The sequence below is a fragment of the Labrus bergylta genome, chromosome 23 (assembly GCF_963930695.1).
Source record: "Labrus bergylta chromosome 23, fLabBer1.1, whole genome shotgun sequence".
NCBI classification, from domain to species: Eukaryota; Metazoa; Chordata; class Actinopteri; order Labriformes; family Labridae; genus Labrus; species Labrus bergylta.
The window spans coordinates 7,556,349-7,583,883 of record NC_089217.1 but is presented as its reverse complement, the minus strand read 5'-3'; the positions used below and the strand labels follow the sequence as shown (position 1 = coordinate 7,583,883).

At 39.7% G+C, this 27,535-nt stretch overlaps 2 protein-coding genes across 4 annotated transcripts in view; both read left to right on the top strand.

Annotated features, from left to right (window-relative positions):
- Positions 1 to 1,824: 1,824 nt before the first annotated feature.
- Positions 1,825 to 16,045, top strand: dcp1b (decapping mRNA 1B). The gene is made up of 11 exons (XM_020653367.3): positions 1,825 to 2,229; positions 2,671 to 2,711; positions 3,927 to 4,054; positions 9,815 to 9,881; positions 10,242 to 10,494; positions 10,782 to 10,880; positions 11,095 to 11,923; positions 12,092 to 12,142; positions 13,528 to 13,733; positions 13,869 to 14,039; positions 14,356 to 16,045. Exons 1-11 carry the CDS (start codon positions 2,071 to 2,073, stop codon positions 14,431 to 14,433), a joined length of 2,082 nt encoding a protein of 693 aa, XP_020509023.3. The 5' UTR covers positions 1,825 to 2,070; the 3' UTR covers positions 14,434 to 16,045.
- A 5,312-nt stretch (positions 16,046 to 21,357) lies between these two features.
- Positions 21,358 to 27,535, top strand: part of cacna2d4a (calcium channel, voltage-dependent, alpha 2/delta subunit 4a) — an 84,301-nt gene continuing 78,123 nt past the window's right edge. For 2 of the 3 annotated variants that reach the window (XM_065951288.1, XM_065951287.1), the window contains exons 1-2: positions 21,358 to 21,924; positions 23,805 to 24,001. In XM_065951288.1, coding sequence (XP_065807360.1) covers positions 23,826 to 24,001 — 176 coding nt within the window. In that variant the 5' untranslated portion in view covers positions 21,358 to 21,924; positions 23,805 to 23,825. The remainder of the gene's footprint in view (positions 21,925 to 23,804; positions 24,002 to 27,535) is intronic. The other variant, XM_065951289.1, reaches the window with a different exon arrangement.

The following is a 27,535-nucleotide window of genomic DNA, read 5'->3' as shown; positions in this document are numbered from 1 at the left end:
ACAAGCAGATACACACCTCAAAACATGCATACACACTGCCAGTCTGACAAAACAATACACATACAGTACTTGCTGATACAAACAGGCCCTTACTGATCCACAAAGTGGCTACTTTTCTGTAACTGTCGAGGCAGAAGTGTCATAGTTGGGCCTGGAAGTGCCTGGAATTCCCATTAAAGAGCAGAAGTTGCTATAAGTAGCAAAAGCAGACGCTTTCATCCAGTGCTGCTTAAGAAGCTGGATGGTCATTGCTTCTCAAGGACACTCGAGCATGAATGTTGATGGATCCACGCCAGCTGTTGAGCATCTCTGCTGCAGTGTAAGCACTGAACTAAGTTTACTCCAGAGCATTGTAGGAGTGCATATTTTGTATGGAATGCTAAATAATGGTAATTTGGGGATAAAAAAAGAATGAAGTTGCCTCAAATACCCTCACATCAAAACAGGAAATGTTCAACTGAAAATAGAAGATAACTGTCAGATAGTTCAGTTGATTGTGTGATACGGCTACAGGGCTGATATTGATTTTGGATATATATAGTCCTGAAAGTCCTGATACTGTATCCGTTTCTGTTCTGTCCTTGAGTATTCATTTCAGGATAGGTTTGTCTCATTTCGGAAACCCTTGAGCCGATGTTTGTAGGGAAATATAACACTGCGTCTAAATCAGCCTAGAAACAAACAGGGGCAGCAGTTATGGAGAACGCATATGTGACTTAAGAAGAAAATAACAAGCCATCAGAAATGAATGTAATTTAGTGTATACAACACTTAGGCTACAGCCTTTATTTCCATTTATGCAATGTTTGAATGATGAGAAGAAAACTTTCATATTGGGTACATGCTGTTTTTTAATACATATGCAGTTCAAAAGATATATCTTAAGATTCAAATATATCCTGAACTGTGCAAGGAGTCTAAAACAGTGTTATTTCTCTTTGTATGGGGATTGATCAGTCTAAAAAATAATTCCCAAAGAACATGGTGAAACTGCTTTTACAAGTGTATCTTTTCAACTTCGACAAAACTCTTGAGGCGCACTTCTAAAAACAGTCTTGTTCAGGCTTTCAAAGCAGTTCTGGTTCCAGCCCATGCAGTAGGCTATGGAGGCTATGTATAAAGTTGTGTCTAAATCATCCTGTTGATGCCCCCTAGTGGATTTTATTGGAAATGCAACTACAATGTGTTTTTAAGTTGCCAGTTGCCTTAAACTGAAAAACATAATGCAGAGGTGACAGAAGGGAAACATCAGCCTTTCACTTGTATTTACTAGACAACAAGATGTGCAGTAATGTCCAACATAGCTCTGTATATAGATATGTATTTCTCGTTTACTGCACATAGTTATGGTTACATCTGTTCTGCTTACATCCGATCACTGTCCACTTATATCTACTCTTTTATATTTTGTATTTTGAAATTAAGTTTAAGCTTTAAGTTGTATTTAAATTGACACTTTATATTTTAGGTTAAAATGTTTCGTACTTGCACTGTTGTTAAATTACTGCTCTGTGTGCCTTTGAATTGCCCCCCGGGGACAAATAAAGTTTTTTGAATTGAATTGAACATAATTAAAACCTTTTTGTTTTTCTTTCCCAGAAATATTAAGAAATTTATGAAAATTTGCGTTACACATACAGGTCTTAAGTGCCACTAATTATACCCCCCCCCCCCCCACGTAAACATTTGACTGTTGCAAATGTGTGTCTAAAGGGAAAAAAAACATAATTTTCGCGTTTTCAACACAGAAAACTGAAATTCTCAATCGATTTTTCCATGTTGATTGAAAAGTCTGAAATCTTCGACCCGGCTACGCAACTACTCATGTCTGGTTGTTTACAATCTCTCCGGCTAAACATGGCCGTTTACAAACTCACTCATGCTAGATAGAACTCGATAACTCTTTTGGTTTTTGAATCTTACATGTCTTAATTTTCCAAACAAGCGTCTGCTAAAAATATACATTTACTTGTCGGATTTTTACCTCGTCGCTGGTTTTTTAAATCTCTTCTTTCGTTGACTCGTTAGCCGCTGAAGCTAAGTAGCAAGCTAGGCTCTCCATAGGGAACAATGACAGCGACTTCTGCAGGTAGCAGCAGCTGTCTCACCGCAAAAGGACTGGACATAAGTCTGGCAGCTTTGCAACGACAAGACCCATACATCAACAACATTGTGGACGTTGCCAGTCAAGTTGCTCTGTACACGTATAACAACAGAGGAAACGAGTGGGTGAGTCTGATTGACGGGACCGTGTGCTAACATAGCTTTAGCTTCCTCTGTGTGTGTCGGCGCGCTTTGTCACGGACACAGATTTACTCCAAATCAGGAGTGTAGTTGGAACTTCATGCTGTTGTGATTTGTTGTGTGAAATAGTTACTTCCAGATGCATGTATAGGAATGTTAACTTCCTTGAATAAACCACAACAGTTTCAAGAAATTGTTCTCACCTTTATGTTCGTGTGTCGAGATTTGTGCAGAATTGTTTTGCAGGGGAAGGTGTGTGTTTGTAAGGGTTTGAATGTGCTTGACCCAGTGACGAGTTTAACATATACTTTTTTGTTGTACATCGAAGTAGAAAGTGTCATAAAACGCAGCGACCAGCCATAACCGCTTCCTTATACACGTGTGTTTGTGTTTGTGTGTTTGTGTTTGTGTGTTTGTGTGTTTTAGGAGAAGACAGAGGTGGAAGGTACCCTTTTTATCTACACAAGGTAATGACGTTTTTTCTTTTTTTTGTTTACTCTGACATCTCGTAGTTTTAAGATTTTTCAAAATTCAATTGAAGTACTGTTCTTTTTTTAAATTGTAAAAGTACAGTTCTTTTTTTAAATTGTAAAAGTACAGTTCTTTAAATTGTAAAAGTACTGTTCTTTTTTTAAATTGTAAAAGTACAGTTCTTTAAATTGTAAAAGTACAGTTCTTTAAATTGTAAAAGTACAGTTCTTTAAATTGTAAAAGTACTGTTCTTTAAATTGTAAAAGTACTGTTCTTTTTTAAATTGTAAAAGTACTGTTCTTTTTTAAATTGTAAAAGTACTGTTCTTTAAATTGTAAAAGTACTGTTCTTTTTTTAAATTGTAAAAGTACTGTTCTTTAAATTGTAAAAGTACTGTTCTTTTTTAAATTGTAAAAGTACTGTTCTTTAAATTGTGAAAGTACTGTTCTCTTTTAAATTGTAAAGCCCCTGAACAGACATATTTATAATAATAATAATAATAATAATAATAATAATAAAGTTTATTTATAAAGCACTTACCAAAACCAACGTCACAAAGTGCTTTACAGAAGAAGAAAAAATCCCAACAAAATGCAACAATAAAATCCTATTAAAAGCATGAAAAATAAAACAAAATCATTCAATCAACAGAGAAAAGAGAAACAGCCGAGACATAGTAGATTGGCTAAAGTTAACAATAAAACAAATAAAACATCCTGGTTGAAACAAGGATTATAAGAAGGCCTTATGATAAAAATGTGTTTTAAAAAGAAGATACTGATGCAGCTAGTCTGAGATCCTCAGGCAGGTCGTTCCGCAGCCGAGGAGCCCGAGCTACAAATGCTCGATCTCCTTTAGTTTTCAAGTTTGAGGTGTGACCAGTAAGGAGGTTCCTGCCTGAGGATCTCAGGTTACGCACTGGCTGGTATATTCAGAAATATATTCTGGGGCCAGACCGTGAAGTGCTTTAAAAGTAAGAAGTAAAACCTTAAAATCAATTTGTAGTACTGCAACATTTAGATGTTCACATGCAAAAAAATCGATCAGTAAATGTAAGCTTTCTTTGCCCTGCATTTTTTTTTTTTTTTTATTTATTCTGTTTCAGCACAACATTGTATGTTATACTGCAGGGGATGACATAGCTGAGGTGCCATTTTTTCCCTGAGTTGTTATGATTGCCTTCTCACAAGTGTCTGTGCTTTGTATTTCAGACTGGCATCTCCCAGGCATGGTTTCACCATCATGAACAGACTCAGTATGGAGAACTTGACTGAGCCAATCACCAAAGACCTGGACTTCCAGCTCCAGCACCCCTTCCTGCTTTATCGCAACGCCCGATGTAAGGATAAAGACACGCATGCTTCTTATGTCTGCTTGCTAATAACTGATACCTTCAGGTTTTTTGTGTAACAAGTTGTTTACACCATATCTGGAGCACAGTATGTGTACAGACAACTAGAGTGTGATTTATACACATTCCATTTTCTTTTGGTCTTAAAATCATTGTAGTGTCATATTTACCAGCAGTAGAGTGATATACAGGCTGCGTGTGTCATTATAAGTGCAGCGTACTTCATTATCAACCAAACATTTCAAAATTGAACCAATTTGTCAAAGAAAAAATGTTTACAGCGGCAAGAAACCCAGATTATATAGGGGTCTGAAATGCTAGAGTTACACTGCACGGACATAGATGGCTTAAAACCAGGGTTTGCTACATAGACTTTACGGTATGAAGAGACTTCTCTGTGTTACATAAGCAGCCAGACACAGTGAGGCAACTTTATTTTAAGGTAGAGACAAACTTAAACAGGTAAAGAGCGGTAAACCACACCTGTGTCTTTATCACTCTTTTGTTGCTCCCCTGAGTGCTTGGATTGCTTATATGATGGGACGCTACTGTATATGTAAACTGTGTATAATTAAGTTTAGAATCTATTTGAGCCCATATCTATATGACTTTGAAGACCTGATTGTAATGCAATTATATTCCACCTAAAAAGGCCTGGTGTATCTCTAGCCACAGGAAGGAAGTTAGATAAAAGATACACAATTTGGCAGAGTGACCAAAGTGTGCAGCGAGCTGTTCATATGAGCAGGCAACCATATAAGGAGCAGAGGTATTGTAGTGACTCCAATTCTATCAGGCTGTCTCCCTCTGAGACCTACATCTGGCTTTCACAGACATACACACACGCACACATAAAAATGCACATTGCAGAGTGTCCCTGTGGGAGAGGAGCCTGACAGCACCACAAAGCAGAGATTAGATACACCACAACCGTCACTGATACTACAAACACACACTCAGGAATCACCGACACACACAGACCTCCCTCCTTCTCCGTCATGGTCTCACAGCCTCCATCAGGCTAAGATGTAAGAGGCAGGGGGAAATGCTGCGTAGATACCAGCGGGTTCTTTTATTGTAGGTCCTTCATTTGTCTTATTTTAGCCATTGTTGAAAGCTCAAGGAAATATACCTCATCTGTGACCTTAAAATCTATTACCCCAGGTTTATCTTCACTCAAGTCACGTTGAAGTTTATGTGGGATAGTCGTCGGCTTTCGCTATTTTAAGTGCTGAGGAATACATTTCAAGCGAACAGCTAACCAACATTTTTTTTGGAAGGAAAGACTATAAAAGATGTAAACTCAGAAATCACCCTTCATCTGATGACTATCTCCTCTGATTAAACAAGAAATATGGGGTCCAGCTTAAAGCCAACTTAATGGTCAGTGCTTCCAGGAGAGTCTGCTGATTGAAGACCGACAACAAGGCACCCAAAAAAGGAGGCACACAGAAGTTTACACTCAATACTGATTTTTATCACCATAGCTGCTTGCTGATTGTTGGATCCAAATAAAATGTTTGCGAGCAGAAATGCGCCAAGAGAAAGGAAAATGTCTAGCCAACAATCACCGAGCATTTACCGGATAATGGTATTTCTTGGGTGGAGGAAACTCTTCCAGAAAACAGTTTTTAAAGGAACACATCTCATCTAAGAAAAACATGTTTTTTTTTTTCCCCCCGCTGGCTAACTTCTGATCTATGTGACCATGTAAGCCTCAGGATGAGTGTAATGCTGCCAGTCCCACTGTGTGTGACCTCTGTGTGCAAGGGTCGTGGAATCTTATCATTAGACAAACATTTAGCTCTCAGCGCTGCCGTTACTTCCTGGAATGGCAGTTGGCACCAAGTGGCATCCCAGGCTAAAAATACGCTTTGGAGACATAGGACAGAACAGGGCAAGATTCAGAGAAGAGACATGTTGTCTGAGAAAGTCATTATTCCTCCTGCAGTTCAGAGAAGGTAGGTAGAGATAGAACGCTTTTAACAGTTCATCCTATAAGCACCTTGAATCCCAAGTAGCAACTTAATTACACCATTATCTCCTTAGGAAGTCCTCTAAACGAGCCATTGGTAGTATCTGAACATATCTGCTTTCTGCTCTATATGGTACATTGACTGGCAATATCTCATTTGAATCTCTCATTTGGTTAAAACATTACAATTCCTTTAACCTGGATTGGGTGTAACCTGGCCTACCTTTAGCATCATGTCTTCTTTGTCAATCAAACTATTAAAAGCACAACGTGTATTTGAATTCCAGGTTGTTTCATTGTAGATTATGCAAGGCCATGTGGAAGAAATACTTAGGCTCTGTATACCTGTCTTCCAATGCTACTGACCCAAACATGCAGCTTAATCTAGGAGGCTCAATGTGAACATTTGTTAGTTTTCTACTAAGCTTGTCTTATCTGTGTCTATCAAGTGTACTGAGTCTTACCTCCAGGTCTTACATATGTGTATCCCAGGTCTCTCTCGGACACCATCGAACCTTTAAATCTGACCTCGGGTTCCTCCTCCAGCCTCTCATGTTTAGGTTTCCTCTGAAACAGGCCTCTCAGCATGGCTCCAATGGTCTCTTAGAAATCTTAAAGTACAGTACTTCCAGCCTATGTCTCTCTTGAACCTGCTTAGATTGAACCTTAGATTGCAGCCAAATGAATTCCGTATCCAGCAAAACTGTAATAAAGGTCACTGCTCAGGTGAAGTGACAGTTCGTCTCAGAAGATTTTTACTTGTGCTGCTTCAGTGATCGCGTCGAAGCCTCCTTAGAACTTGGGCTGAATGTATCTGTAGTCAATCCTCAGGGGAAGACGCAAGTGTGTGTTTTTAGATGAGAGTTTCCGTAACCTTTAGATCTCATCCTCCAATGCCATGGATTGCATTCCAACAAGTGATTGTTCTTCCTGGACAACAATTAATCCAACCATGCATGTATGTTACTGTAAGAGCCGATCACCTACTGCAGTGAAAACACACCTAATCCATCTTGATCTAAACGTCTGCTTGGAAATATGTCTGTGTGTGAAGTTCTTCTGCTTTCTAAATTGTCCCAGTAGTGCAGTTTGGGTTGCAGCCAAATCCACTTACTGTGTCGCCAAATTGCATTCAGTGTGATGCTGCTGTGCAAGAATGAAGCCCAATACTTTTGATTGAACTGAAAAGCAAAACTCCTAATGGAGTAGTGAGAATGGACAGATTTAGCTGAAGCTTCCCCAGATTTAGGAAAAATAAAGTTCTTCTTAAATTAAACGGTATGTCCTCGTCCTGCTGAAGTCCCGTCAGAGCAGAGTTACTGTAGATCTACAGCTGAGCAGACTTCCCACGTGCTCTATTGTGCGCTGTTAGCCTGGTTTGTCATAGCCTGAGAGAGAGTCTGGAAAGACCACACAGCTGTAGCACTCGATCCCTCGCAAACTTCATGAGAATGATTATCACCAACTACTCCAATACTCCTCGTTCAAACTGTGACGGCATGCAGTCATATTTAGATTTGACAATCCTCTGTTTGGGACGCTTCCTGATCCCACGATTCTCCTCCATTTGAAGTTATCTGCCCATGTGACATGAGAGTTTGCAGTCTGGTTCACTTGTTTAGAGTTCTCTGTTTTGCTTATTTAATGCAGATGTCCCTCTTCCTTTCCTCCTCTCTCTCTCTCTCCCAATCTCTTGTGTCGTTGACTTGTAACCCTTTCTCTCTAACATACATCCTGATAGCTGTGACTCGTAGCCACTTTGGTCTGTGCTACTGGTTTTAGTCCTCCCCCCACCCACTGCATGTCTTCCGTCTCACTGAGGGGCTTCTATCTAGTTGAGGTTTGGGCTTTTTGGAGGCTGAGGACAGCTTAAAACTTGTGAGAATCTGTAAGAATTTCCACTATTTAACTTTTTTTCTCTCCTTTGTCTCTTTATTTTACTATCTGTCTCCTTTTTGACATGTTTCATTCATTGAAACATCTCAGCCTGTGTTTTCCTGACCGCTTTAGAGCTCTCTCGACTAGCTCTTTACCTCTTGATGGACTTGTTAAATATCTCCTTTCTCACACCTCACTTATTTCAAACCCGTCTCTGCTCATTTTTCCACGATTTTCCAGCTCTCTGACTGGGACTGCGTGTCTCTCTGTCTCTGTCAAACAGTCTCATCCCCAGTGAGCACTAAGTGGCTCTGGCTCCACCAGACAGGCTCCCCACTGCACTTACTTATTTGGTACTGGGGCTGATTTTTTCCCAGGCTCAACTGAACTTTGAGTGGGTGTGTGTGAGTCTGCCTATCCCTTTCTGTCTGTTGCCCTCATCCATACTGACCTCAGTGGCTGGTCCAACCTCATTGAAGCCAAGGGTGCGTTTGTGTATTTTTTCTGCATGTCTGTCTGTGTGGGAATGTGTTTGTGTCTCACAGAATCCTGTTTTCTATTCTGTCTGGTTTAAATTCCGGCTTCTCCGCTGCTTTTCTGAAGTGTTTCATTCTTCTCCTTTCTCTTATCTTAAACCTCTTCTGCCTTTTTGGAGCAGCGTTATCTCAGAGATCCACTTTGGACACATAAGTGTGTTGAGGAGTGAGGTGATGTCAGGCGGCATTGATAAGGACTTGGTATCAAACCTCAAACTTTTGTGTTTCATCCACACTGATTATGAACTGTAAAGTACACAAAGCTGGCATCAAATAATTGCTTTGACTTGTTCTCCTATATTCTTAGTCATATGACTGACAGCTGCAGTTGTTGAATATATTTCTAAATGGAGTGAAAGACAATGTCCGTAAAGCTGAGAATTTCAATAATTTCTCACGATGAGTTTCTCTAAAATCAAATGGAAAGAACATTTTTGGCAAAATATTTAGATGATGGTTGAATCCTTTGGATTGTGTTTAAAGCAAATATGAACACACATTTTTGTAGTCAGCCTTTTGATTATAAGGATTGAATGATTTCTGGCATTCTGACAGTGAAGAGGCTTTGGTTTTCCATTGCTCGTTTGATGAGAACCTAATGGAACATATTGTTTGGTCACTTTCCTCATTTGCACAAGAACTGACTATTTCAACATATTTTCAAACTTTCTTGAGTGGATCAATTAAAATGGACCTTCACTGTTTCTACTCCCTTCTACGAAATGTGTCCCTTTTCTAAGTTCTTCTTGACTGACAATGATTGGGTAATTACAACAAGGCTACCTGTTTAATTCTGCGTTGAGGACCTGTTGCAAATTAGAATAATAAAATGATTCCTGGTGTAATGAAACACAACCTACGTTTCGTGTAATCCTTGTAATATGTAATGTAATATTATTTCTTCCTTATTGACCATGTTTTTGTAACCTGGAGACTCCTGAGGGCTGTAATGGCCCTGCTGGTTCTTCTGGTTCCCTTTGGGAAATGACTCAGTGTAGACCCAGCAGGACTAATAATAACCAGTTTATACGTCCATCGGGACTACACTGATGTCATTGCAGGAGAATAGTACGACAGTATGTCTGCATTAATTTGATTTTTAGAGAACTCATTTAGCCGTCTGCTGACCTTACTGTCTGGTGCATCTTAAAATTCAACAGTTTCATCATTTCAGCAGCTAACTAGATTTGTATCATTGACCCGGGAGTTGCACTGGACTCTTGTGTTTTTTTAAATATGGTCTAACAATCTCCTCTCTCTCTCTCTCTCTCTCTCTCTCTCTCTCTCTCTCTCTCTCTCTCTCTCTCTCTCTCCCCCCTTTTCTGAACCTCTTTGTCCCTCTCTCCCTCCTCCTCTCAGTGGTTATCCATGGGATTTGGTTCTACGATAAGGAGGACTGTCAACGCATTGCCCAGGGGATGAAGATGTAAGTGCTTTTTTATCCACAAACCAAATGTATACATCCCTTCAAACAACAGGGGTGACTGAGTGTGGTTGTTTGTTGCGTACCTTAGTCTCCAAACAACAGAGACGTAAACACATGTTTATTTATGGAACAGTGTCTGGGTCTTAAAGCAAACAACTGCTTCAAAAGTAAAAAGCCCAGTATATTTTAATTTGCACCCAGGTTAAGAAATACATGAATTTTAATCATGTGCCTTAAATAACAAAGCACATTAGGTTTAAGGGCTGTTATGTTAGTATTATCCTGAAGATAGTTTACTACTCTACTGCTTGTCTTTTATGTCTTATTTGTTTTCTCACATGGACTTGTTTGTTTGTGTAGTCTGACCCAGCAGGAGCAGGCCCTGGCTCAGTGTCAGGGTGGATGGTTGTCCCCAGGAGGAGGAGGAGGCGGAGTACTTGGTTTAGGGGGAGGCGGAGTACTTGGTTTAGGAGGAGGCGGAGTACTTGGTTTAGGAGGAGGTGGAGTACTTGGTTTAGGAGGAGGTGGAGTAGTTGGTTTAGGGGGAGGTAGTGAAGCGAAGGGAGTGGACATCATCCAGATGCTGACCAAAGCACGCACAGAATATGACAAGGTACGGAAACACATAAGTATAGACTCTGAATGAATTAGTAGACAGTTATGAAATAGTTGACATATCAATAATTGGAATATCATTAAATGTTGTTTCTTTCTGTAAAACTGCTGTACTGTGTTAATTAGATTTTTCATATTTCCCCAAACTTGCCAAAAGCGAGTAGAGTCTTTTATTGTTCTTTTTTTCCCCTTTGTCTGTCTCTCTGTCCCTGCATCTCTTATTCTTTGAGCTTCTTATTCTTTTTTTTGCCCCCATAAAATATGTTTGTTTTTTTTCTCTCACAGGGGCAGTCTACATCAGAGCCTAAAGAGATTGGTGGAAGCAGTGTTCTTTCTGGAAACCCAAACCTGATCAAACCAATACCTGTTAAACCAAACGCTCAGGTAGAACTTCCTTTTTCATTTCATGGCAGGATTCAGACGATGCTATTCCACACATTGCTATAACTGACTTGGGAAAAATATAATCAGACGCATTCTGTGGTATTTATCTAAAGAGTCCTTTAAAAATACTTAATAATTGACTGTTTCATACATAGACCTTCTATTTCTCTCTTGTACTTATTGTTCTCCTTCCTTTTCTCACCCTTCTCATCAGGACACTGAAGGTGCTGAGCCTAAGCCTCTCTCTCTGGCCACTCTTTTTGGCTCCCAACAGCATCATCAACAGCCTCCCAAACCCCAGCCGGTCTCTCCTTTAGCTGCCCCTGGAGTTGGGACGGGGTCACCATCAACAGGAAAAGTCTCTCGCCCACCTGTAGCCCGCGCGCTAACATACGAGGAAACGCTGAACTCTGGAAGAGGTGTCACCTCCAATCAGGGGAATATGGTCGTGCCTGGGGCTGTGATTGGAGGACAAACAGTTGGTAAAGATGCAGGACATGTTGTTGTGCTGCAGCAGCAGCAGCAGCAGCAGCAGCAGGAGCAGCCTCAGCACTGCCCAGCCATCCAGAAGCTCATGCAGGGACAGAGAGGGGTCGGAGGGGTGCTTCAGACGTTGTCAGAGTCCCCCGAGAACCGGCTTTGTGACAATGGGATTTCTCTGGAGCATCACCACCACCATCACCATCTGATCCACCATCACCAGCAGCACCATCTTCCACAGCAGCACCATCATCATCATCATCCACAGCAACAGCAGCTTCAACCTGACCCAATCAAGAGACTTTTTCAAACACAGCCTCCTCCTCAAACCTCTTCCTCCTTCGCCGCTGCTGCACCACCACTGAGTTGCTCCCACCTTCCTCCTCCTCCTCCTCCTCCTCTGCAGCAGAACCCCCATTTCTCTTCCCATCCTGTAATGATGGACTCTGTGACGTGGTCCCACCTTCATGGGCAACAAAGCCAGCAGCATTTTGTCAGCTTGCCTAAGCCTCAACCGGAGGCGCAGCACATCAGCCAATCAGCTCCAGCTGTACAGGGAACAGGTGGGACTATGTTTATGCTTACAGGATAAGTGTTCTTCATACACCTTTTAAGCAAACCTTAGAGAGAAGAATTATCAAAGAAATTGCAAAGTTACATAATTACAACTTATAAAACTAAAAGAATAATTTATTGGTGATAAATTACTCGCGTTCTTCCTGCTTTACCAGGTTTGCTTCCAACTCAGGTGACCAATGACCAAGTCCTCCAACATCCACAAGGTATGACATCATTTCCTAAAATAAAAAACAGTCACTTACTTGTAGTTTATTTAGTGTCTCACACAGCTTCTACTTCAGTCTGAATCATTTTTGACAAAGTGTACATAAAGCATCGCAATTTGATCCACGTGGAGCCAAAATTCTAAAAATACACGACTTTAACTTTTTCTGTTGTTTACAAATTAAGCTTTTCAAATGACTATCACTTTAAATAATGTTAAATAATTAATTATAATAAATACAGCAGATTCCCCCCATTATGCCGCCTGATCTTAAATGTCACTCAGCATGCAACCCTCAACATCAGGTGACTTTATGTTTTTGCCTTCTCGTTTTTGTCCATTTTTTTTTTTCCTTAACGAAAAGCATCTTTGAGGATTAGAATATGAGTGGACATTGTCTGCTAACTCTACCTCTGCCGTACCTGTGGTGAGGAATACACGCCTGTTGTACTAAAAAAAAACTAGAGAAACTAAAGCGAGAACAAGAGAGAACACAGGAGAGAGACATATCCTACATGTAAATACATGTAGACCTCACCTGTTTGATATATACCTACTGTATTGATGCTGTTTTTAAAAGCGAGTGAACGGCACAGGTGTCAGTCAACATGCGTTAGCTTTGATTGTTTCGGTGCACCACATTGCGAACAAGGAGTCACTTGAAACGACTTTATGAAACTTGCTGCTGATGAAGAAAGTCAGCAGAGCAGACACGTGCAAGACGAAAGAAACAGAGAGAGGCAGGGCAAGAAACCAGGGCTGTAGGTGTGTGTGGAGAAGAGAACTGAAGGAGAGCAAGGTGAGCCATAGAAAGAGTTTGTGCTTAAAAAGTTACAGAAGACAGAGAATAAAGTAGGATAGAAAGTGTAAAAAAAAAAAAAAAAAGGCAGAGTAAAGAAGAAGGTAATGCAGAAAAAAGTATATCTGTAATTAAATGATTCTGAAGAAACCGATTTATGTACAATATGTATATGGATGAGAATTAATTAGCAGTACTTAATTAAAAAGCTATTAATAAAAATAATAATTATAATAAATTAGATTTATATAGCGCTTTTCTAAATACTCAAAGAGGCTTTGACAGGAAACAACAAAAAACAAAGCAAAAACTAAGAACTATTGTGAAATAATTGTTTTGGTAGCACACAGAGGCATTTATACCCACTTTATGTGTCAGTTATTATGTCATACTATATCAGCAAATTATTCTGTGTCTGTTTTTAACATCTGATTGATGAAACTCGTGGCCATCTCTTTAGAACATTTAACTTACAGACTTAATCTAAGTCATCTATTTGATCTATTCTTTAGACTTTGTATGTTTGTGTCTATCTTGATGATTCTAATCATTAGGGTCCTCTATCTCTCATTTCGTCCTGTCAGCTCTGTCTTCCCAGATGTCCGGTGTTGTGTCGCCTCACGAGCTCCTCCAAAAGCTCCAGCTGGTCCAACAAGAGCAAAGCCTGGCCTCCCATGATCCCCCTCGACTGGGACCAGGACTGGCCCCACGCTTTCTGGGGCCAAGTCAAGGTCAAGGCACCTGCTCCGTCGTACCCACTGCAGGTCAAAAGGCTGCACTGCAGTTTCAGGTGAGTGCTGTAACCTCGGTCAGAACTTCTCTCTGACCTGTTGACACTGAATTTTATTTTTAAGATTGCCTGGTTGGTATTTTGGGTTTAAGAATATTACTAAAGGAGTACTAATACCTGTCTATGCATGTTTAGGTCATTTCTCCCCAGCGGATACCAGCCACTGTGGCCCCCGACATGCTCCTCTCTCCCAGTGTGTTCACTCAGGCAAAGTCTATTGGTGGCATGTCAGCAAATGCCCCTTCAACCCTATCCAGAGTTCTAACAAAAAGCCAGCTTCAAGCCTCACTGCTGCATCTGATCCAGGTAAAAATAATAATAATAATAATAATAATACAGGGCGCTGGATAGCCTAGCTGTTATGAACAGAGGCTGCAGTCCTCGACGCTTCGGCTGTGAGTGTGAATCCATCCTCAGCCCTTTTCTGCATGTCACCCTCCACTCTCTCATCCCATCGATTCCTGTCTCTTTCCTGTTGTCCTATCCAATAAAGGCAAAATTACCCCAAAATATTCAAAATATCTGCCACTGAGACATCTGTATCGCTAAAACAGAGTGCAATAAAATCATACATACATGCACTAAAACATGCATGATGATAATGCTGTCTTTTGTGTTTCAGACCGACAGCTCATTCCTGGACACCATCTATGAAGCCTATGTTAGCCGCTGTGCTAACGACAGCAGCACTAAGTACTGATGACTCTTCACACCCTCTGTCTAAACTCACACCATATCCAGAGAACGCTTGTTCTTACACTTCACATGGATGGACCACTTTCCGCTCTGACTATCACTTACCAGTGTCACCAGTGATTCTTCTCTGCACTTCTGTTTTCTTCACTTTATATCCAATCTCTCTGGATGCAACAAAGCCAATTTTTTCCAAATGTACAAATGTGTTTGTTTCCATTTAATTTGGACACTTCTCCCAGAAGAAAAAGTTCTTTACCTTTCTTTTAAACGTCTCATAACCAAACTATCTGGACCTCAGTGAAGAAAACTATATGCAGCAACCTTTTATTCCATACTGAAATGTATTTTCTGAAATCTTGACTGCGTTGTCTTACGCAGGTCAGTGTGTGAATTTGTCTTCCCTTGAAGGATACACTCAAACAAACTTGAAACTTCCGTCACTCATACAATGAAGTGTAAAAACATGTTGAACGTGTTTTATTTGGAAAACTAAGAGTTTTGTTTTATCTTCATTTTAAAAACTCTTTTAAATTAAGTTCTTACTGCTTCGCTTTCTTAAGAAAGTATGTTTACTCTCCAAACTATCCAAAGTTCTTTATCAAATTGATACCTTGTCTTTCTTTCTCAAAATGTTGTAACATTAAGAGGGTTTTGTGTGACATGGTATCCATCTGACATTAAGAAACAAATACGCAAATACACTTCCTCACAGAGAGATAGTCCTGAGGCGTGTCTGTGTTTTTACTTTTGTAAAATGACATGATTGGACAGTTGTAATTGTTAGATAATCCAGTCAGATTTTCCTCTTTCTGTTTTTCTTCTTACAGCAAATATCACCAACAACCTGACATATCACTCAAGCCATTACCATATAGCAACTTAGCAACTCAAAGTGTTGTGATTTTTCATTTGAAAATAGAAAAGTATCAAGTAAAAAAAAAAAACAGGAATTTAAAAACTCATTGATGGTAAATCTAGTTTAAGAAACGACTACTCAGTTGAATGAAGATATAAAGCATCAAAAGTTTTATAAATATATCTAATATTGATTGCTTGGAGTTAACAGGCGTGTTGAAGCCAGTACAGTAATAAATACATTTTGAAAGTATCGTTGCACTGCATATGTTCTATTAGATTTCCACCCAGTCTCCCCCTTTCTAGGCGGAGTCGATCGAGAAAAAGTGCTAAGTAGCTTTTTGTTTAGCTCCTTTGCTAAACTCATTTGTATGCAGACTTTATAGTAGCGAGCAAGAACTACACAAAAACAGCAGCAACAAAAAAACTATAACAGAGTATTTTTTTTTTCTATTTTTGTACTGAAGAAGCAAAATGTATTGTTCTCATGGTACAAAGGAACAGTATGTTTTGTTCCAATTAGATGTACAGCTAAAATATGAACAGAAACAAAGTCTTATACAACATATCTACAGTTATTTTTTTAATGACTTTTCCTTATTTTCATTCAACACACATCAACCATATTTTTTTAAACATTGCCATTAAAGAAAATAGAATGTTAAATACATTTTTACACAATTTCTTTATTTGTCACAGATGTTTTCCTCTTACATAAACGGGATTATATTTGAATTGGATATTAAATGTTCTTAAACCTCCTCCGTCGTCTTCTGTTGTCTCTATTGATCTGCACGACTGACTGCTATTGTTTTAATAATTCCAGATTGATCCATCCTCAAGTAACACAAGTCACAGTTAAAGTGCACTCATTATCTCTTTAATGTCACACTGTTACCACAATCAATAATCTACAGTGATTAATCAACTGCTTTTTAAACACCCAGCAGCATTTTACTGACCTTGTCTTATTATCGCTAATAGACTTACACAACATTTTTTCCCAATATTAAATCACTCCCCGTGTTTTTCATGCTTAACTAAGCACACAGTACAAGCTAATACAGCCGAGTTGCTGACACAACGGTGTTAATTTGACTTAACCGGGGAGTTGTTTAACCAGGACTCAGAGGGAAAGAGTAGGTGAAGAAACAACTTGTCTCAGCTATTAACACGAGCCCATTACAAGGTTCATTTGCTCCGATTTCAAGCGTATGCAGATAAAGAGTCCTTAAAGGGCTGGAACAAACATTTCAATATGAATGTTTGCTGTGCTGTATATCCAAACTCCATCCTCAGAACGGACAGGAAAATAGGCTTTGGATTCTTCCGTTGCTGTTTCTTAGGTTAACAGACTTTTGACCTTTCATTTCGACAGGTTCAGATCACGTAACGCTGACTACGTTTCTAACAGGAATTAAGGAACTCAAGAAGGTTATTCTTACACAATGTACAGTGACATTTCTTATTGCTACATGTGTTTTTCTTGTAACTTCTATTAAATCCTGTGTATGTCTGTACTATATTTGAAATCCTTATAAAACTGACTATACCACAAATCTGTAGCTTTGGTAACAAAATGAATTGAAGGAGTGCGGGCATATCCTGTATATTTATCAGCTTGTACTTGCTTCCAGTGACGGTGATGAAACCTACAGATTGTTCTGCACGTTTAACTTCATTGTTAAGATGAGTTTTTCTTGAAACAGGTAAATCACACTTTAACACAAGATGCATGAAACAAACTTCGATACATTAAAAATGCATGCACAGAAAAATCCCTCTTTGTTACTCTTTGTTTTTTTTTATTGTGTGTTATTTTTAGAGCATGAGTGAAGTTAAATCCCACCGGGGAGCTTTGTGTTTTATTCCCACTGGAACTTGATGTGTCTGAAAAAAATTCAAGTGACAACAAATAACACAAAGTAACTGATTTCTTAAACACCTTATTGAGTCATAAATAGGAAATGGTCTCTCAGATGAAGTCCTCAGCTGGTCTCCATGGCGTCCGTAGACTCTCTGGACAATGGTGATAACAACCTGTCACTCATTGTTTCACCATACACACAATACACATGTCAGTATGGAGTGATAAGTCCAGTCCCTGTGTTGCCTTACTTTTTTGTAATACTTGCAGGGTGTGGCAGCTTCTCTCTGTTTTTTCCTTCCTGCTTCCTCTCCCTGAACACACTGTGATATAATACATGTTTTTTTTTTTTACTTTAGAACTTATAAAAGCAGCTGCCTTAAAGCAAAAAAAAAGATCAGCTTCGCTTCACTTTGACCTGAAAGCAGAATGTAGAGCTAAAAGTTTGTCACAGCATGCATTTAATATATCAAGGACCTGTAAATATTTTTATTTAAGGGGTGATTTAATGTGAACACACACGACTGCAAACACACTCAGTCACACACACACACACACACACACTGACTTTCTGTCCTCTGAGACCAGGAGGTTTTAGACCATTGGTTTAGCTGATGGAGCTAAACGTAAGAGCTGACTATTAGCCCTGGCCTAGACTAATCAATGACTTCTGGTGTGTGTATGTGTGTGTCAGTATGTGTGTGCGTTCATGGCCGTAGAGGCGGGGTCTTCTTTGGTACTGTAAATCCGGACACTTCTTCTGCCGCTCAGATGGAGGAAGTCCTCTCCATTAACCTGTTTTACTTTGGAAGTCCACATTACGCTGTTTTTAAAGAGCAGTAGTGTTTCTGCAACTGATTTTTATGTGTATATTTTGTGTCTTTACTCATCGGAGTTGTGCTGTAAGCAATCTGATATTTGAGAAGCAAACTTCATGTCTTTCTTTTCCAGTTTCCTGCACTTCAACAGGACAACTTGGAGTCGTAGTTAAGCTCTGAGGGGACACAGGTGAGTGAAACTTATGCTACCTGATCGTATTGGCAGTTACATGTTAAGAGATGTTTTGGGCCTTGATGCCTTTATTGGATAGGACAGCTGAAGAGAGACAAGACATGTTAGGAGTAGAGAGCAGGGGATGACATGCAGCAAAGGGTAGAAGTTGGATTCTAACCAACGGCCGCTGCAATGAGGACTATAGCCTCAGTACATGGGGCAGGCGACTCAACCGTTTGGCTATCCGGCTCTCCTGTTAAAATCATCTGTATATGTATTCCGGGTTTGACATAAACAAAAAAAGCTCAAGGAGAAGAGAAAATAAGAAAATTTGTAAAAACACAAAAATGACCAAAATATTGCAGTTGCAGATCATGAAGCAAACCGATTAAGAAGAGTTATAATAAAAGAAAGCCAAACACCCAAATATATGTCTTCAATAGATATATAGTATGAACAAATACGTAACTATACATTCAAAATGTTATGTTTAATCTTTAAAGGGATTGTTCGCCCATACTAAAGAACCAGAACAGACTTGAAGGATAATTCAGAACAATTTAAATTTGGCCTGTTGCAACTAAATCATCTTTGTATGTTGCAGCTCATCCTTTAAACTCACTTCTATAAATGAAAATTGTCATTCTTACTGAGCACATAACCTAACCGAGGCACGCATCAGAAAGAAGCTCCAGAGTGTATGTAATCCCTTTGTCGTGTAGCTCACGCTAACAGTGCCATACATGGATACACACATTCATACCTGCTGCTATCTCAGATCCTCCAGCCCATCTGACTGGCACATTCCACTATTGTGCATTATCTGGAGGCTTAAAAACTGTCACCCAATAACTCATCTTTTTCTTTCTATCCACATCATTTAGTGGTTTTAAAGTTTTGTTTTTTTTGCGCTTTAATAATCCCGAGGGAAATCGAACTTTTCCTCTGTTACTGTTAGACATGCATCAACGGAGAAATGTCAGAGTGAGGGGGCTGCACAGAGACTGGCGCCCCAAGCAGTGCCTTGCTTAAGGGAACCATGGCAGTAGTCAGGAAGTGAACCGGCACCTCTCCATTAACCAGTCCCAAATTCCCCACTTGGTCCGTAGGGGGACTTGAGGTGGCGACCCTCCGGTTCCCAGTCCAAGTCCCCATACAGTGAGCTACTGCCGCCCTCATTTTTCCACACTCCCTATCTGAAACGAAGATAAAAAGGTCACAAGTAAATTATATTATATGTATTTTCAAAATGTATTTAAATCGGGCAGATGTCTTTTTTATTTTTATGAAGAGGAAACATTGAGAGAGGGATTGCTGTGCAACTCCATCTTTTAACAAAGTTGTTGGGGGGTGGGGGAGGGGGGACTTAGACTTCATCCCTATCATCACTGATCTAGGTCAGTGGGGGAGGAGTCGTCCCACAGCTGTTATACACTCCTGAAGTGTGTGTGCATTGATATATATATATGTACATAAATGTCTGTATGTCGATGTCTGTCTGAGTGTTTGTTTGTCATTTCCGTCTCTCTCTGTTATGAATCAAACCTGTTATTATGACTTTCTGTGTCCATGCCGGATTTGTTTTACAGCGTTTTAATTTCGATAAAAGGCATGAGCAGATGTTTTATTGTGTTTCAGTGCGTGTGAGTGAGTGTGTGTGTGTTTGTTTGCGTGTACATGCACTTTTAAAACACAAAAGCAGGTTAGCTTGTTGTTGCCGTACATGTTAGCTGTATTTACTTGAGTGTGTACGTGTGTTAGTGCATGTGTGTATTATTGTGTGTCCCGGGTATTTAGATTAATGCAGCTTAATGGAGGCAGACAGCCCCTTTGAGCTCTTGATGTCATTTAAACGTCATGTCTCTGTTAGAGGCCTCATGTAGTTTCAGATGTCATTTGGGCTTTGTATTGAGCACTGAGCAGTAGGCCTTAGATTGTAATTATGATTCAGACAAAGCGTCAGAGTCAAACAGAGTCACACTTTGCCTGTTTTGAAAAATGCGATGTTGTTGGGTAACTGGACTGGTACACTGTGTTTGTCCAAATCAACAACCAAGAAGTGTTACAAAAGCATAGGAAGGTCCATATTGTATGTTAATGTTGAATGTATTTGCTGCATCTTGTTTTGAATTCCTCACAGTTAGAAAAGCTAGATTATTGGTACAGGTGCCTTTAGGAAGGGAATGCTGAGTTGATCATGTTGATGCCAAGGTCTCTTTTTAGCTTTTTAGAAGGGAAAAATTGTCTGAAGTGATCTTTTTTCACGACATTTTAAAATCAGTTCTCAAATTTCATTTACACAAAGCAGCAACAGAGTCAGAAAGAAATAACACAAAACAAGATGAATACAACGTGTGTTTTTTTCTCCAGATTTTTAATAGCTTTACACCCACATAATGTTTAAAAGAAATTGTTAATTCTTAATCTACTTGAGCTGCATTATGGGAAGAAACGGAGATTGCAGTTCATCAATCAGCTGGAAATAACATGAATCAATTGGAGAACAGGAACTGTGTGTGTGTGTGTGTGTGTGTGTGTGTATGAGTATGTGTGCATGACTGAGGCCACTAGGTGTCTCAATGTGTTAATTTTACAAGCTTTTGTCACTCAAGTCCGCCTTGTCCAAAGAAAATCAAATTTTCTCTCTGGAAAAACTTCATTTATCCCACAAGAACTCTCATCTCTTTCCACTTCTTTTTCCTCAAATTCTCCCATTCCTGTTAGTTCCAGTTTTTTTGTTTTTTTTTTACCTTTTTCTCCTTCTTTCCTCTTCTCCTTTCTCCTCCTCTCTCTCTCTTTCTCCCCTCGTTCTACTCCCATGAAATATCACTTTCTGATTGTACAACTGCCAGATTTTTTCTTCAGTGTATTACTCTTTCTAAGTACACTTTAAATAGATGAATTTTAGGAAAAAGGGTTAACATTGAGGGATTGGACAGATGAAAAGGTAAAGGAAAGCCATGAGGGAAGAATGAGAGAACAAGAGAGTGAAACCATCAAAACTTGTAAAAAGAAGCAGGACTAGAAACAGTAGGTCAAAGAGCCTTAGAGAAAATAAGAGCAATGGTGTTTGTGGTAATGTGTATGTGATAGAGAGAGAGAGTGAGTGAGATGAAGAGAGGGAAAAGGATGGATAGAGGGAGGAGGGGTTTAATCCTGGCTGGATTATGGTGTAAACTGGTGCTGGCGAGAGAGAGAGAGAGAGAGAGAGAGAGAGGAAGTCCCGCTAGCTTTCCATCCAGCACTCCATCCTTATTACTCTCCATCCGGTAGTGTAGTCGTGATTGTTGGTCTGGATCCACCAGGATGTGAGGTCAGCAGATAGGAGATATTCTGGGCAAAAGGACGACAGAAAGGTCTCTTGGAAATTCATTTCCTTGCCCTCTTTGGGATCACTTCTCAGTCAAAGATCAAGGATAGAACTTGTTTTTAAAGAAGACAGGAGTTTACCAGGACGACCCAAGGCTTCCTTCAACTCCCTTTTCCCCCCTGCATCCTGTGGATCCATGAGAGAAAGCATGGAGGAGGAAAGCGGATGATGGGAGGAGTTTTAATAGGATTAAGAGGTGTGGGAATATGGCTGGACTCTATCGTGGCTCATGGTCTGCAGAAGTGACCTTTGACACCAGAGACAAGAGCTTTCTAGACTCTCCTGCCTGCCGCTCTAACCAGCTAAGCTGACATCAAATCATCAATCGAACACTTTTAATTTCTTTAAGTTCACCTTCCATTCTACATTTCTCAAAGGGAATGATTTCAGAGATCTAACGACATGCCATAGTGAGTAATCTTCTGTACAATTCTGTCTTTAATGTGGGGAAGCAGAAGCAATCTAATCTTCCTGCAACCCACTTTTTGGCTACATCTTGTATCTCTTTTATATTAACATCCTTTGTTTCTGCACAGCACATGAATTTTTTTCCATCCCTCATGAAAAGCAGCCCTTAAAAATGTCTCAGTATCCCTGAAAGCCAGATTTAGTCTTAAATCTGTGTTCACTGTTAAGGACAACATACTCGTTTATTTTTGGATGTTTCATCTGAGCTTTATTAACCTTTTGGGTTTGATGCTTAGGCCACCATTTCCAGTTTTCACTAAGGATCCTTTTATATTCTTAAGTCATTGGACTTCCTTGTAGTTTTGAACTATACATGAATGTTTTTACAAAGACTCCCTTGGAATGGAGCTTTACATTTAACATTCACCTTACAGGCAAGTTGGCAAAAGGTGTTTTTCTCCTGTCTTTATAAGTCCAGCAATTAATGAACTTACTATATAGAAGGTCAGTTTCCTTGTAGTACAGAATGAGTCACATATTTATAGTGGCAGTCAGTATTTTTACATGTACAATGAATCGCATACAGTTGTTGCTTGCAGTAACGTACTAGTTTGTTTCAGAAATGTTTTGGTTCCACAGCCTCTAGCTTTTACTGTTTTGGCAATCTTATTGTGTATTTTTTGCTATACTGTAGCAGGCAGTAGCTTTGATACCCTGTACATGTTTAACGGCTGAAAAGCCAGATATTTACCTCAGAAGTTGGTGGAGACCAAAGACAGAGCTAAAAGACGGGTAAATGCTGCACTTAGATTCTCCCGGTGGCAAACAACTCCACAAAACAACTCCAAAAGAAGGCTTATGTTGCTGTGTGATCTTTCAGATCAAGTTACGCCAAGGTGTGATAATTACGCCCCTGTGACGTCCCCCCTGTGAATGTCACAGAGGTGATTTGGGGTAATTAAGTGATCTGCTCTTTGGAAGTAGTAACAGAGGCGTTACAGGGGCGAGACAGGATTGGAGGAGGCCAGCGGGGGAGAGAAGTGCTGTGTGTGTGTGTGCATGTGTATGCTGAGCTCACGCTGTTTGCTGTAAAGGCTGGGAAACCAGTATTGCACCGTCCCAGAAACAAACCATTACACTAAAGCATTTAATTAACAGGGAACAACAAAATGACCTAGCCAGAGCAATACTGTCTCACCCAATATGAACAAACATGCATGACACCAACAGGGACCATAAGACCAAATATAAGTCACATTATGCGATGGCAACTTTGAAAATGACAATATTCAAGTGTTGTGATTACTGATTGGTGCCCCTATTTAGCCAGACACATAAATAAATCTGCTTTTCTGTAAATTTGCTAATACAACACTTGGACAGGCAAGGTCCATTACGTTACATGTTGGATCGCAAGTAGGTCTAGTAGTTATTTTAACTATTGAAAACAATATATAAACTTGCTTTGATTTACTTTTATATTACAAATGCTCTTAGTTTGATTCAATGATTTTTCCATCTTTCATTTGTTGGTTACCTGTCAGTATTGAGTAAGTGTTGCACTATTGAGCATTTTGTTTTGTGTTCAGAAGCAGGCTGTCACTCTTGTAATTCCTATGGAGACCTACAAGGCTGGCTAATCAGTTTCTGACTTGGAGTGTGGAATTCTATTGATTTATGCAAGCCAAGTTGAATCCCTGCCAGTTTTTTAAGACATTGGTCTAAAGCTGTTAACAGGGGTTTGCTCCCAGTGAAATGGTAGTCACCAGCTACGTCCTTGGACCTTTCATGTTACTAATTTCTTTGTGTTGGCACTGTAACCTGAGCACTTGTAATCTCAATTTGCCCTGTCCTAATTTCATCTTTTTCTCTTTCGAGCCAGCGTGCAACAACTGCTTGGCTGATGCAGATTGCAGCAGCTGCAGGGATGACCTGCTGGAGCCGGGCAAACGCAGAGAATGCCAGTAAATCGGACAGAAGTGGGCCGCACAGGGGGAAGCTGATGATGCTGTTGTGGATTATCCTCTCCAGCTCGCTGTGCCTGATGGTTGACGGCCAGATGAAGATCTCACCAGAAACGTGAGCACAGTTGCGCTAGAAAGCCCTGATTCTGACTTTTCACCCTGGGGAATCAATCATCACTAGGGACCATTTTACAATGATCAAGTTCTGATGTTAGAGTAGAAGCCATACACAGACAGAAGTAATGAAAACACAAGATTCTTGCAATGGGTGGTATCCATAACAGGAGGCTGACAAAGGCATGTCTGCAGATCAGATGTGATTTTTTAATCCATAAATTGTATATCTCCCAGTGTATGTATTCATTCATTTTTTTAAAGGTTCTTTAAGTTGACAGACTTGACGTCCATGTGGGGAAATTTGACTCTGACTTTAGTCTCAAGTTCATGAGTTATGGTATTATTTTTGCTTCAATGGCATGTTCACTTTCAGTAAGACACAATGCTCTACCATTTACGTATCTGTTAATACAAGGTAGATGGCAAAAAACATCAGCAATTGTACAAGGTGATTTCCCAGTAAACACCCTGGCATGCCTCCGTTATACTCAAAGCCACGTGTTGGCTGTATGAGTCAATAGTGTTCTTTCTATTTTGGCTGATTACTCAACACAGATACATATTGGCCATATGGGCACCTGTGGTGTAAAGGTAACTGCCAAACTATCCCACAGCTTCCCCACTGCCACAGCAAAAAAAAAGCTTCAGATGATGTCAGGCTTGGCTCACTTTCCTTTGGCCATACTGTAATAAATGCTCCAGTATTGATTTATAGAAGACTAAAAACAGATACAGTAGTGATAAAACCTCTATTCTTAAAGACATATCATGATAACACACAAGGCTAAAACGTATTGTACAGGTCCCTTTAATGCCATGTCAGCAGCACGGTTCTCAGGATGGTAAAGTTGGTTTGTCAAATATTTGATGACGACTGAACATTTTTAACATCTTCATGACGACATTCATGATCGCCACATAATAATTTCTTTTGACTTTTCTCATTCTTCTATCTTCCTCTATGTCATCTCTAGGTTAAGTCAATGATTGAACAGTTACAGGGCAGAATGCCCAACCAAGCAACCGTAGAACTATTGAACATTAAAGCAATATGTAGGTCCCATGCAATCGTATTTCCTCTACTGATTGAAATGCAAATGTGTCTGGCAGGGCTTGAGATTGCTTTTTACTGTTAAAAAAATGGAAAGACTAGGGTTGGAAAAATATTGCTTGACAGAAAGTAATTACATTATCCAAATGCAAAAAAAAAAAAGGCTTTTACACAAGGGACCTAATCAACTGACAATACCTATTGTGTTTTATTTTCACTCCACCACCATTGTCTTTGTTAGATAAGTTTCTCTCAGCTGGACATCTCTTCGGGGAATTAAACGCTACGTTTGTTTGCTCTCCAGAAGCCAGACGAAGCTCTTTTCTCTGAACAGTATTTGAGTCGCATGCTGACTAAAAACACTAACAGATCGATACAGTGCTGTCAGTCCATTAACAGTTTGTGCTTTTGTATGTGAACTCAGACACACACAAGAAAACCACATTTTGTTAGTGTACTCACTATGCTTGTGCTTTTAAGTGTGTGTCATACATGCTGTAAAGGTTTTGTCACGGCAGTTTATCTTTATTTATCAAGCAAAACCAGAAAATCATTGGTTGCTCATGCTTTGGGGTGTATTTTGTCTATGATATGAATTCGGTGCCGTCGCATGCTGGTGTGACTAGAGGGAGATTAAAGCTCCTGGGACAGCAGAGGTCAGCCGGTCAACACTTGTCACCAAGCCCAAAGCGCTTCACTCTGCCTGGGGAAGATTTGGCAGTAGGGCCCCTCTGGTACTGTAAGTTAGCAGGCCATGTCCGCATAAATCAGGTCAGGAAGTTCAAGCCTTTAGTGTCCGAGGAAACAATGCTGTGCACTGCCACGAGGAAAACTAGCAACGAGACAGCAACACCACATAGCACAACTAATGAATTAATTGTATGAAACCAGATGAGAGAATTACCTAATTTCTCACTTGATTCATTACCTCAGGAAGATTTTCCAAAACGGTTTATGGTATCAAGTTCTTGTTTTAATTTTTCTTCAACAAAGCATCACTTAATATTATTTTTTTGTTATATAAAAGATACTCCCTTTTAAAGTTAAATTGAAAGTAAAGTAAGGTATGCTTTAGGGTGTGGCTACATGTGATTGATAAGTGGAGACATCGCAAAGCGTAGCAATCCTGCTGTCCAAATTTGGTCCAAAGATGGTATCTGCTAAAACTCTGAACTCAAGGCTTAAAAAAAAAAAACCAGACAGAACATAAATCCAAGTGTTACAGCAGCTCGCAAAAGGAGAAAAAAATAAAGATAGTATGAAAAAACAACACTATAAGTCAAAAAAAGAAGGAAAAAAATATGTTATTAAAAACAGTACACACTATGTACAGCTTCTCCCTTGTTGATAGAAAATATTATTAGGGTTATGTTGTCGCACAGAAGATTGTACAAGCAATTTAAAAACACACTTGTGTGTAAAGTTATGGACAGATAAGATATTGCAGTGACATTGCACATGGCAGATGTTTCCTTTTGCCCTCTTACAGTACCAGAAAGTTACTCACTGAGATGGATTTGGTCTACCTTTAACCCAGGTTTGGCCAATCTGAGGTTTTGCCTAACTCTAACCTCTCTTGGCTCTGTACACTGGTGGTTAAGCACAGGGAAACATCATGCAGACTTCACTGCACTACTGGGAGTATTCAACAAACATTTTTTTTTGAATATCTTAATGAATCAATTCCTTATTTATCGGTCAAAATATTCTCTTCAGGCTAGCCGTGACAACCTTGCCTGTGATCTAGCAGTGAGCTGGCTGGCTGACTCCCCATTGGTTGCGCCATCTGTCACATCCTGTCTTCTCCCTAACCTCTCTGGCCGTACCTCCGCTGCTTTCACATGAGGGATTTGTAGTTCCTGCTTGTTATCAAGCGCAGAGTAACCCCTCGAGCTGGCAGATTGTCAGCTTCTGCTGTCACCTGAACAGTAATCTGTTTAAATCTTTTTATTGGTGAATGCAGGGTAACCTCTTAACATGATTGGCTGTGTTGTTTCATGGTCACCTTGACTTTTTTTTAACCTTTGCCAAAGAGGTTATGTTTTCATTGCCGGCTAGTAGGATTACAGAAAAAAACGATTTGCTGATTTTTCATGACGCTTGGTGGAAGGGTGTAGCATTTCATTCTGGGGAGGATCCAGATTTGACTCACAAACATGGGAATCAAAATAGACTCAGCTTTGGCAAGTATTTATGCCTCCAAATGCCCCTCTAATTAGCACGGGATACAAGGGAAATCATTTAGACAGAAGATTACTTAGAAGCTGGACTTCTCCCAGATTGACTTTTTAGCATTTCTCAAAGCATTGTTTAAGCAAAGTCTGTTGCTTAACTCTGATACTTGTGGCCGTATCTGCCTCAAAAAATGGTCATTGAACATCTCTGTGTGATAATTCATGAAAGATGACTTAACTATTTTACAAGTCTGTAACGAGCAACATTTTATTGTGAAACTTTAGAAACTATAGAGCGATAACTCTT